General features: G+C 36.8%; 1 protein-coding gene across 1 annotated transcript in view; it reads right to left on the bottom strand.

The window, feature by feature from the left end:
- LOC581063 (melanotransferrin) overlaps positions 1 to 13,409 on the bottom strand; it is a 39,198-nt gene that overhangs the window by 10,408 nt on the left and 15,381 nt on the right. Inside the window, exons 4-7 of the mRNA XM_030982726.1 lie at positions 10,168 to 10,383; positions 8,815 to 8,938; positions 2,660 to 2,840; positions 645 to 728 (exon numbers count right to left, since the gene is read on the bottom strand). Of these exons, the coding sequence (XP_030838586.1) occupies positions 645 to 728; positions 2,660 to 2,840; positions 8,815 to 8,938; positions 10,168 to 10,383 (605 nt within the window). The remainder of the gene's footprint in view (positions 1 to 644; positions 729 to 2,659; positions 2,841 to 8,814; positions 8,939 to 10,167; positions 10,384 to 13,409) is intronic.

The following is a 13,409-nucleotide window of genomic DNA, read 5'->3' as shown; positions in this document are numbered from 1 at the left end:
ATAATAATTGCTGTTTATCATCTTTTTAATGCATAAAGTCATTTTCTTTGTTCTAGTTATTATTGAACTAAGTATATATCAATGTACATTTTATAACCTTATTTCATGTTTTCTTGTATATTACTGTAAATATGACAATACAAGTCTCTGAATTTTTACCATGTTCTTTTTTAAAACAATAAAACCGAAATTGAATTGAATTAAAATATCTTTTTTTTTGCCATATCTTTCCTTGAAAACGTTGGTCTTCCTTTCTCTCTTATGCTTTCCATTTCCAGATCCCACGCTCTTGTCACAGGTTCATCATCTTCCCTTCTCAACACATGACCCATCCATCTCAATCCACTTCTCTTAACCCCTTCCACCAGTTTCTTCCAGACCCAACCTTTCCATGAGCTCCCTCATGTTCTTTCTTTTGGACAGTTTACCACCACACTATCTTTTGTAGCTTGTTCTGTTCTCTAAAGATATCCTTTTCTACTGTCTTCACATTATATACCATATACAGTTATAAAATTGTCAATATTATAATCATTAATTCCTGTGGTGTTATAAAGTATCAGAGGTTTCATGACACATGCTCCAGCATCAAAGAGAAAATTAAAGACATAATTGAAAGAAATGAATGTGACAAGTTAACTTACCACAGCTTGGGCGAGGACAGTTTGGAAGGCCGTAATATCTTCGGCTGACGTAGATGGTGATGTCACAATAGCATGGGCAGGAGACTGAAAAAAAGGAGAATAAACTTCAATAATAATCACTTTAATTTTAGGATCTTTGCTGAAGCGATTGCATTGGCTGCCAATCAGACCACGCATAATTTTCAAGACCTTGACTGTTGTGGGTAATTCCATAAATTAGGAACCCACTTTGTGACATTTTTGGTGTCCCACTTACATAACGAGGTATTTGTGGCTCGGAGTAAAGATTTAAAAAGTGGAGTGAAATTGTAAAGTGATTTCCAAGGATAATATTGCATCCTCGTATCTAGAATCACTTAACAATCTCAGTCTACTTTTTAAGTCTTTACTCCGAGCCACAAATACGTGTGGGTTCCTTATGTAAGTGGGATACCAAAAATGACACAAAGTGGGTCCCTAATTTATGGCATTACCCGTATACAAGTTTTTCCCAGGTAAAGCTCCCACCTATCTCAGCTCTCTCATTATTCCTCACCCTTCTGCAAGACCGGGGGGGGGGGGGGGGGGGGGGGGGGGGGGGGGGGGGTGTTTCACAAAGATCTTAAGTTGAACTTATCTCTAAGTTGGACTTAACAATTATGGAAAGCTGTTGCCATCTTTGAAAATATTTTGTAAAAGTTGTTTTAAAAGGCATAAGATGTTAATTCAAACCATTCATATTTTCAAATATCAAGGAGATTTCATTTTCGAGATGTGGAATTTATGAAAAGTCTAAAATACTTGAATTTCTGCTTTTGAATATATTTCATTTTAAGGCTACAAATGGCTCTCCATAATTTTTAGGCCCAACTTAGAGTTAAGTTCTACTTAGGACCTTTGTGAAACACCCCCTGGCCTTTGATTAAGTTCAGACTGCCCCATACTCCCATGTGCCCAGAACAAACAGTTAAGTTGGTGATAATGCTTTTCAGGCCTCTACACCACAACTGTGGAATGACCTGCCATGATCTGTCCACCAGTATCCTTCATTAGATGCTCCTAAGAAGGCTCTCTAAACTCTCCTATTCATTGATTATCACTACCTTTTGCTAGTTGTATGTTAATTTGTTTAAACTCTGTGAAGCTTTGAAACGGTCTTATAGATGTAAAAGCATTTTATAAATGATTTTGTTATAATGGAACTGAATGAAGAGATATAGGGAAATATGCCATCTGCTTGGAGCCAGAGAAGCCTTATTGTATTAAAGATAAAGGTGAGTTCTGGTAATGCGATTGCATTGTGAAAGAAAAGGTGTGGAAAGGATCAGAAACAGTTGATCATGTAGCATGTAAGTACTGGTGTGCACTGCAAGGTTCTGGAGTCATCAAAATCATAATAAATTTGGCCGAGTCTTGGTAAAGTAACAAGCACTGTACACAGAAAGCTATATATGGGACAACACACATGGTGTCGGGGCTAGTACTACATTAATTTCCTTGTCTTTCTATGCTCATTACTCAACCAGTATACATTTTCTTCAAAATTGTTTGGCACATGTCATTTATTTGTAAACTTGAACATTCAGTGTAAGTTTCGTTTGATTCTGTGAGAATTAAAAATTTTTTTTTTTACCAGAACTGGAGTTTATCTTTAAACACAAAAGTTATTCTGGCCTGCAGTTAATGCCCTTCAAATTACAAAATTTTAGTTACCATAATTACCAAGAACTAGGTCTTTGGCATATCTTACACATCTTTCCTGCCACTAAATTGTAATAAACTACCAGAGTGTTTATTTTTTCTTTTAAGTCACACAACAGGGCCCTATTTCACAAAACTTGTCATCAGTGACAAATGAAAGTTTTTGTTATAAGCTACAGAAATCTTTGCTTCTGATTGGTTGTCAACAGATATGTCACTGATTTTTGTCATTTATCATTGAAAAAAGGCTTTGTGAAATGAGTCCCTGGTGTTCAAGAGTCTAAATTGCTAACACCGTCAGACTCTGTAATTTCCCCTGCTTCGTTCTAGGATACCTTAGCTAGGTTGCAGGTAGCAGCATTGTCGATAGTAGACTGAGTGTTATCGGGACATAGAAGCCTGAAGTCTGAAGACATAAGGCCCCTGTTCCAATCGAGCTGTCCATTTCCATCGGTGTTATCAATAACTGTTTGAGGCTTGATGAAGGCTACATCCCCGGCACTCTCAGCGAGGCATCTGTATGGTGGAAAGAGTGAGACAAGATGTTGATAATCAATCAACAAAATCAGCGTACAGCTAACTGAATTTTTCATGACCTTACCATGTTTTTAATTTTTTAAGTCCTGTACATGAAAATTGATTTGTCCTAATTTATGTTCGTTGAGAATGTATAAAAGTATTTGACTTGGATGTGTTGTGGGATTGGCATAACTTTACTCTTTTGACTTTAACAATTTTTTAAAATGACATTGATATATTATATATTCAAACAGTTCATATTTTTTTTATTTTTCAAAATCATAATATTTCAACTCGAGGTGCACTTGGCAGAGGCTCGCTTTTCTTTTTTCCGGTTTTGATGAAAACATACCTCAAGACTGTACGATTCTCCTCTCTTTCTATTTTTCTTGTTCTACTCTGTCCTTCTCTACCCCTCTTCTCCAATCTTTTGTATATTCTATGATTAACTTTTCTTTCTTTTTCTTCTTCCTTCTATTCCTCTTTCTAGTTCTCTCTCTCTCTCTCTCTCCTTTTGTGATGACACACAAGGTTTTTAAAGTTTTTAATGTTTTTAATATTTGTAATATATTTACATTTTGATGTAATATGTGATTTTCATTTGGTTTCATTATGCATGATTTATAGTCGTACGTTTTAGTCATTCATATTTTGATCGTTTATTGTGTTGTATATTGACTTTGTAAATTGGACAATTTCAGCTTCCCAGATGCATGTTATTTTATTGCAATAAACCGAATCAAAGCAAATCAAATCAAATTTAACAAGAGCCCTACTGAACCAGTCCATCTTTAATTACTGAGTTACGAAAACAAGAAAAACAACAACATCAAATTTACAAGGAGTATAAATAATTTGATCGTCATGTATGTATGGGATTTGTGCATGGTATACAATGTGCATGCAGGGATATGTCTGTGGAGACATGAAAGCTTATGGCATGTTTAACATACTTCACAGGAGAGGCAGATTTCACCCCGCCTTTTAATAAAGAGTAAAATGTTCAATGTTCCAAGTGCCCAATCTTATGAAGCAGTTCCACATGACATGTGATTGTTTGTTGTAGTTTCCCATTGTATCTTTATTGTGTTTCTTTCTTTTCTTAAATGTAAAAGTATGTGTAGTATTTGTCCACCTTATACTGTCTTAATTGTGTACAGTCAGGCAGTAGCCTAGGCTTGAATGCTCCTTTCTACATGCTTTCTCTTGTTATATCCAATAAATAAAGGATTTAACAAATAAGATGTGCAACAAAAGAAGGAAAAAAAAGAAAGAAGCAGAACAAATTAAAATAAATAACAAAATGTCGAGTTCGTCAGCAGACAAGCATCATAATTCAAAGATACCGGTACTGAAAATTCTCAAATCCATGTGCTTTTTTACAGAAATTCCTCCGTCTATAGACACGCTTAATGATATAGGTACTGAACAATTCCTGAACCCACCCCCTTTATAACAGAAACTCCTGTTTCTACAGACACGCTTCATAATTCAAAGTTGGTACTGATAAGTACCAACGCTCACACCCACGCTCTCTACAAAAGATTGAACTCTTCTTTGTCTGCAACACATCCGTCAGGTACAAAAGCAGCTGTTTCATCAACAATAGAATATGTGACAAATTTGGATCAATGTTAAACAATGTTGACACCGCCTAGCTCTGATCTCACCAAACCAAATGCCCCGGCTCCATATGGAGTTTACCCATATCCTTTGTCATATTATATATTGCATATATATACGGCCATAAGGGTATGACCCTAAAGGAAAGTTCACTCTGTGTACATATCTAGTACATAACAAAAGAGGAATACAGCCATATAATGATACTGAGAATCATGACGCCCACTACTACTTTGAAAACATCGAGAATGGCTGTGTAGAAAGACATACATGTATTGCCCCCAGGGGTAACATAAACCCACCCTTGACCATTTTATTATTGTTTTGGTTTCGCCAGGAATACAGACTGGTCAAATGGCCTAATCCATCAAAGTTATGAGTCATGTTTCGGGCTATACTGTATGACTCGTAGGATTTCCCTGAATTCAAGTTTGGGGGAACATGAAAGGAAGTGGACCTGTTGACCAATGGGAATTGAATATTGTATGACCCTTCCCACTTTCTCAAACTGTTGTCCAATAATATTTTAGGAAAGTCCTGCACTGGTCCATGTATTGTAAATGTGGTATATAAGTGCGTGTAAGGAGGAGAGCTCCTCAGAAGAATGATCGGCGAAGAATAATCGACGGAGAAGAGTTGACAAGAATTGTTAGAGTCGGGTTGAGAATCGAAATGTAGAACTCAGACTTTTAGAAGAATTGAGAAGAACTATATCAGTCAGATTGAGAATCAACACCGAGAATAGTGACAGAGCCCAGAACTAAGAACTCAGATTCCGAAGCCGAATCAGAATGGGAACATTGTGATTACTGAGCAACACTAAAGACTCTAAATCAGAATACAACTACAGAGCATCGTTCTTCGCTAGTCGATATAAAGGGGTGTTGACGGCCCCAGAATGCTGAACGAAACTTCATAAGTCAATGACAGAACTTCATTGATTCAACAAGTTGCAGTGACGGTGTTCGTGGTGATTGCCTAATCATCTGAAGCATGACTGACGTAGCTAGGGAGTTGCAACTGGACATCCAGAGGACGACAACGACGATCGCACTTCGAATCGGATCCAGTTCGTTGTTGAACTTTAAGAGAGCTCTCGCGCACACCCCCTCGCTTGATTTAAGTAGCGGTACCGTGAGTAGATTTAAAATGAGATTGATATTTTGCTGTTCGATTTGTTGTTGATGATGATGAATGTTATACTTATATATTAATTAAAGGACCATGTATTAAGTAAATATAATTATACTTCCTATCGACCATTATTTAAAAGTCTACTTACCTCAACATAAGACGTGAGAATGTGTGGTGGTCTATGTGAGTAAAGCCAGTCAATCCAGTCAATTATTATTATCTGAACCCTGGCATAATAATTTAAAAGTGGTTTCCCCTGCGACTATGCAACGGGTTACATATGATTCTAGGCTTCTGATTGGTCAAAAGTGCAGGCATGAAATTTGCTACGGGCTGCTTGGCAGTCTAGTGAAACATATTGGCCTGGCATAGTTCTAATTGCGCCTTTTGCACATCTTGTTCAAAGAGGCTTGAAATTAGAAATCACAGATGAATAAGAAAAAATAAAATGAACCTGATGATAATTGAATTTATACCTCATTACCTGGAAAAATCCTGGTAACGGAAAATCACACAATGAAAGATAAATAATCTCATCATCGGTAATGGCAGTCAGCCAATGAAACATTTATAGTATATTGTTCTCAATTTAATTGCCTCTTAAACTGAAGCACTATATTCAGACAATGTAATTGGAGAATGTGAGAAATAGATGGCTAATCTACATCCTTATTATTAAAGTTATTACAGCTTCAAGTGGCATGAGATTCATGATAGAGTGTAGCTATGTTAACACGAGACAGATGAAGTTTTAAACTTCAAGCTTGCAAAACCCCCAAACAACAAACTACTAATGACAAGGGTCACGCATGGCTGAACAGCAAAATGTTCAAACAAGCAGAGAAAGAAGTTGTTCTAACTACAGGCTGGAAAATTTTTTATTTGTGTCCATGCGGCAAATACCTTTAAGGGAGAACCTCCCCCAGCTCGTATTACTGCAATAACCATAAGATCGCTTGTGGTTTTGTAACTTCAAGGGAACTTAAGTTTCCAAACAATCCTAAACAGTCAACAGTCCTCAACTGTATGTAATGATGTATGTAAAACTAAAACTTTAAACCAAAAGATAAATTTAAAATTAACAGACTCCAGTGGTAACAGATTCCCATGTGAACTTAGCGATTTGACAGCTTCAAGTAGCATGGGTTTCATGATTTATCAGTGATTTACTCTACCTGTATAATGAGATTTTTCAAGGGCGAGTCATTAATTTAACGATGGAATAACAAAATTGCGTGTACACATACATCTGTAATTTCAGGGAGAGAATAAGAGCAAATGCCATGAATTCAATGATATTACTGAAAATGTTATTGAAGGCGATGTCCCTGAGCAATCAACCTGCTTAAAATGAATCGGCAATCCTTCTTTTTCTGGTTCAATGGTTTTTATATCAAAACTAATACATATATACATGTATGCTAAAACATGTTGAAAATTAAAATCAAATTTACTCTCTGGTATTACGTGTGTGGAAGATATTTACTTCTTGTATGAAAAGGTATATAATCAAATACATTCACTCCCAAGATATGAAGTTTGGACCGCAGACAGGAAGTTTGTGTACTTTTGCTTTCTACACAATAGGTTCTACAAGTTTCAAAGCAGTGTTCAATTGTGGTTTGGGGGTGAGAAAACAGTCAAATAATTTAGCTGAATGTTGATCTATACCAGGGCTCAACGCTAACAGACATCTGTGACACATAGGTGGCAAATTCCAAGCTTGGACCCCTAAATGTTGTGATTTTCACACAGGGCTGGTATACATACAGAATTTAAGAAGGTAAATCCGGACCCCTTTGAAAAAAGTGTGTGTGGAGCCCTGCCTATAGAGACACCAGGCCTGATAATAACTTGATTTAAATTGGTTTCCGGATTCCCCCCCCCCCCCAATTTTTTCTTTTCTTTCTTCCTGATTTTACCCCAATTTTCTTACTCAAAGGGGGGGGGGGGGATGTTAAAGATGCCATTCCCCCCCCCCAAAAAAAAAAAAAAAAATCCTTCTTTTTTTAAACTCAAGGGGGGGGGGGGGGGGGGAATGGTTGAGGATTTAAAAAAAAAATTTAGTGCTCACTATGACCCCTTAAACACAAGTGGGCCCTGTTTAAAAAAACTTGTTATCAATAACACCTACCACAGATCATTGCCTACTTTAGATCATTTTACTTATAGCCAATCAAATACAATGATTTCATTAGCTTGTATCATCCATTGTGATGCAAACTTTTATGAAATAGAGCCCTGAGCCCCGTCAGTCAATATATCTATAATCTTTCTATAATACAGGGCCTAGATCAAACATTTCACGAGTCAATCAACGCTTTCACAAACAAAACGTTATCACTTAATTTACAATATTAATATTTGCCTAATGAGCTCGATATCAGATCAGGAATCATCAAAAGCACTTCAGATAATCATACACCAAACATATTTTCAGAGTATTGTTTTTTTTTAATGCTTTCACAAAGAAAAAGTTATCACTTGGTTGATTTTCAAAAATAATAAGCTTGATATCAGATCATGAATCATTAAGCACTTCAGATCATTGTACAACAAACATATTTTTTTAGTATTGTTCTATTTGTTATCTTCCTATCATGTATAAATTGGCCAAAGTCCAAAATTTGGTGCATTGTGTTATTCTTTGTACATTTACATGTACTTGGTCTTAGTCCAATGACTTGACTGCACCCATTATTGTTCAGTAACTCAGCAGGTATGAGATAGAGAAATTCCCCCAAAGGAGGAAGATTAAATGGGGGCCCGGGGCAACACCCTAAGCAGAATGCAAGGGGGCAGCATCCTTTTACAGGGGTAAAAGGGGCTCGTAGAATATATTTAGGTAAAAGGACACATTTTCCTTGCATTTAAATTCTAAATTTGAGAAATATTTGTTACCCCATCATGCTCACAGGGACTCTATGACATTTTTCAGATGGGAGGGAAAAAATGCTATAATGCTAGATGTACGATTAAGTGTAAATCTGAAAGTTTAAGTTTGTTTCCGTCGTGAAATCTTGAAATTGGCGGAGGAATCCCTGCTCAGTATTGTCCGGTATCTATTATTGCCCAGTACCTCTCATTGTGAATTTTTTTTGTGAATTCTGAACCCTTTTTCAATTTTCAGAATGGTATGATGTTGTCTTTCAGAATAACTTAACCTCCCAAAAGCTGATTTTCACTGGTCCAGGGAGTCGATCATTAGACCTACCGGAATGCTCCAGCGTAGCTTTGGTACAGCTCCGAGGAATCAGCAGGACATTGCTTGTTGGTACAGATCCCACACAGATTCGGAGGGTTGGTTCCGTAAGGGTCATTCCTCTCCAAGTAGGCACCTGTATATTGGAAGCAGATATACACAAAAACAATGAAGAGTGAAATTTGGCCAAATACATTGTTATTGTTAAAGCTAAAGACCAGTTATGGTCATGCGATTGCATTGTGAAAGAAACGTTGTGAAATCGATCAGAAAAGGTTGATCATCTAGCATAGATGTACTGCAAGGTTCTGGAATCATCAAAATGATAAGAAATTTGGCCAAGTCTTCATAAAGTTAGAAGCACTGTACACAGAAAGATGTATATGGGACTACACACAAGTGCGCGAGACGTGCATTTCATATCTCTCAACAGGCGAGAGATACACTAATTTACCAAATATATCAATTAGTAGGCGGTTTCCCGTCAAAATTTTTATCATGTAATATTCAAAACATATTCTTTTACATGATTGGTAATAAGAGCTTCCATTTCATTTTTTGAAATTGGGGCGTTTCCAATACTGGTCTTTACCTGTAACAGTGACCTGGCTCCTCAAAACACAATCCATCATCCAAACAAATTATGGAAAATTTATGTCCAAAGATACTTAATTGTCAACCAGAGCTGCCAACCTTGTGCGACCAAAAAAAGGAATCATGATGGCAAAAAAAAAGGAATTTCAAGCAAAAAAAAAAAGGAATTCATAAAAACGAAACTTACAACCACACGGGACACACTTCCAATGCAGAAATGTTCATTCCCCACGCTTTTTTTTCTCCATACAAGCAGGGTTTCTTGTTTTGGTTATTTTGGTTTTTGACGTGTGGTATGTAAAAAAAAAAAAAAAAAAAATTATAAAAAACATATTTTATGAAGTAAAAACGTAATACCGTCATTGGGAGGAAAAAACGGAGTAATTCCGGGAAAAATGGAATGGTTGGCAGCCCTGGTCAAAGTTTTGGATCAATTTGATTAAGAATCACGATCCCACTCTACTCTGAATGGCATATAGTGCGTAAATTGTATAACTGGGCGGGGCTACCGTAAGCAAGCACCAATGATCGGCCAGCTGTTATGTCAGTTTCTGAATTCAATATTACTTTCATCATCATTTTCTAGCCTCGATCTACACTCCTTTCACGATATGGTGATTCTCTGTAGAACATTTCTTTACACAAGTTTTGTATAAATTATAATAAGTAACATACCATACAAACATTACAGTTTTTTTTCATTAACCTTCAACGCTGTTACCAAGTCACTTTAAGTTGAAGAGGAAGTAACAAAGATGATTAGAGACTCACCTGGGGCGCAACTCTGATTGAAGAAGTTAGATACAGCATTGATATCATCCCCACAGTCCACCGCCTCCATGTAACCAGCCTCCAGGAGAAACCCAACAGGAATGTTCCATCCTGCTGTCCTCCTGACACCGGTGTGGCACGAGTCCTTACCCTTCAAGGTCTCAAGGGTCAGAGTGGAGTCTGTGGCTCTCACTACAGCGATCCCAGCGTATCGGTCTGCAAGGTAATTATAATAGTTAGAACAAGCAACCAGAGGACTGAAGGCTTTAGGTCCTCTCCGAGGGACGTGGTAATGAGGATTAATGCCTTACCTTATTGATCGGCAATCTGAAATTATTATCCGATCTCACTTGATCGGCCCCCGATCCGATGATCGGTTACAGGGTTAGCCTACCAAAGGGCATTAGCTCATCGACTTGGTTTCGAACCTGGGTCGCGTTCTGTGCAATGAAATGGCTTTGCAAAATTACCCATTACTGGGTTCTGTTTCATAAAACTTGTTATCTATAACAAATGCTGAATTTCTATGACAAATTTGCTCTCAACCAATCAGATGCCATGATTTCAGTAGCTTATAACAGTAGCTTGTAACTTGTTATTGATATCAAGTTTGCTCTCAGCCAATCAGATGCCATGATTTCAGTAGCTTATAACAGTAGCTTGTAACTTGTTATTGATATCAAGTTTGCTCTCAGCCAATCAGATGCCATGATTTCAGTAGCTTATAACAGTAGCTTGTAACTTGTTATTGATATCAAGTTTTATGAAACAGGGCCCTGGTCTTGGTTCGCTCCTTGACAACCATAACACTAGTATAGTATTAATGACTGCTTTGAGAGAAATAGTTGTTTTTATACGCTCAAGGGAAGGTTAGAATTGTGCTATTGCCCGAGGCGTGCCGAGGGCAATAGCCCAATTGTAACCTTCCCGAGAGCGTATAAAAACAACTATTCCTCGGATATTAAAGCAGTCATTAATACTTTTATATGCCGAAAAAAAATAAAATAAAAAATAAAAAAAACTTTTGTCGAAGATGGGATTTGATCTCTTGCGTACAAAAGGTGATGTAACTAAAATCACCGCCTTTAACCGCTCGGCCATCGCGCTCTGTTACCTTACCGAGCAGTTTTCTCTAATATATACATTAAAATGGATTGAAAACGGCTTTGCGTGGTGGATGCTTCGCGGCTGCTCGATTAAACGGGCCCTTCTTTTACTTTTGCAATGCATATTGGCACGAACTTAGATCAAGATGTTGTTTTTTTTGTTTTTGGAAGTTTATTTTCGTCTTCATGTCAACAATGCAAGATAAAAATTGTCGGTAAGATCGATCGAGATTCAATTGTATTGAAATTACCGACCAATTCTTCGCACACGTATGGTATCCTCGATCGCTCGGACCATTTTTTAACATGTAAACCTATAGGGTAACCATGGAGACTGAACTATTTTCCCGGTAACCATGGTTACTGGGATTTTAGAACTGTTTTAACCATGGTTACTGGAATTTTACAGAAATAGTTAAAGTTTATGAATGCAATTTCGACCAATCAGATGGCTGGATTTCTTAAGTGAGGTATATAATAAAGAATAATCTTGTGCAGGAAATAATCTTGAGCCCTGTAATACTTCTATCCCATGATAAATACAATGTCACACACAGAGATTATTTGTGTGGCATATGAAGAGTTAAAGGGTTTACTCATATTACATTGGGTCTTAATAGAAGTAGAAACTAGATGGAATTTTGACTGCGTGCAGTCGAAAATGATGCCTCCGCCATAGAGCAATTTAAACAAGTTTGGAGTTTAAATCTCCAGTGGTTCTTGAGATATCATCCCTTACCGAAAATGCAGGCTTATTTAGCCTGCTTTGAACCTGCGTCTGGCCTGCATTCTTAAATACATGCTAATTATTATTTTGCATGTTAAATTTTAGCCTGTATTTTGCAAAATCAGTCTTACATGTTTTAGCAGGTTAAATTTTAGCCTGCATTTTGCAAAATCAGTCTTACATGTTTTAGGTTAAATATTAGCCTGTTATTAGCATGCATTTTGCAAAACACAGTCTTATACAGTTTAAGCAGGCTAAATCTCAGCCTGCAGTTTAAAATTAGCATGCGTTTTGCAAAATACAGTTTTAGCAGGTTAAATCTTTAGCATGCCAGATGAGATGCAGTTTAATCTTTAGCATGTAAATTTCTATCATAATTTGTTAAACCTGCAATCTGAAGAAATGTCCTCTGAGCAGGTTTATAACACAAATTTAACCTGTTATTGCTTTTTACATGTAGCCTGCAGGTTATTTTTCACATGCACGTTTAATGTTATATATCAGGGGTGATTTGAGAGTTTAAACAAAAATAGGTTCATAGAAAGCCGAGCAAGCGAGGTTTCGAGCGCTTGGGGAGGCATCCCAAGACAAAAATCCAATTGAAACCAATTGAACACCAATTTAATTTTCATTTTTTCAATTGGTATTTAATAGGACTTCAGTTGGTTTCAATTGGTCAAGTTTGGCCCTATTGGACCAATTGGCCTAGGCCCCATTAGACTTTAATGGGAACTCAATTAGTTTCAATTGGACCAATTGGCTCTATTTTGGACTTCAGTTGGTCCAATTCAGTTTCAATTTCAGTTTATTTTCATATTTCACATGTTTATTTTATTACATTTGGCATGTTACATTTTTTGTAATTATTTTTTTGGGGGGGATGCATTTATACAAACAAACAGAATAAGACATAAGACTAAGTTAAATAAAGGAAGAAATATGATGGAGCCTAAAGAGAGAGCAATGCTTTTAGGTCGTAGTTATAACATTGATATAGTCTTGTGTTTATTAGATACATGTATCATAATTGGATTAAATTGCAACTTATATGAAGAAAAGATATATTTGAAACCAATTGAAAACCTTACAGTCTATGGGGCTGATTGGTCCAATTGAAGTCCCATTTAAGTGGGGCCAATTGGTCCAATTGAAACCATTTGAAATATCTAATGGGGCCAATTGGTCCAATTGAAACCAATTGAAATCTCGATTAGAGTCAAATGGGGCCAATTAATTGGTCCAATTGAAACCAATAAGACCAATAGATCTACCAAATAGGACCAATATAAACCAATAAGACTAATTGAAACCAATGGGACCAATAGAAACCAATAGAAACCTTCATTTATGTTAGCCTGCCTTTTCGATTAGCATGCTAAAATTAACCTGCAATACGTATCTCATGAATA

This window comes from Strongylocentrotus purpuratus, unplaced genomic scaffold, assembly GCF_000002235.5.
Source record: "Strongylocentrotus purpuratus isolate Spur 01 unplaced genomic scaffold, Spur_5.0 spur5_scaffold_13, whole genome shotgun sequence".
NCBI lineage: Eukaryota > Metazoa > Echinodermata > Echinoidea > Camarodonta > Strongylocentrotidae > Strongylocentrotus > Strongylocentrotus purpuratus.
This window is presented reverse-complemented; position numbering and strand designations above follow the sequence as displayed.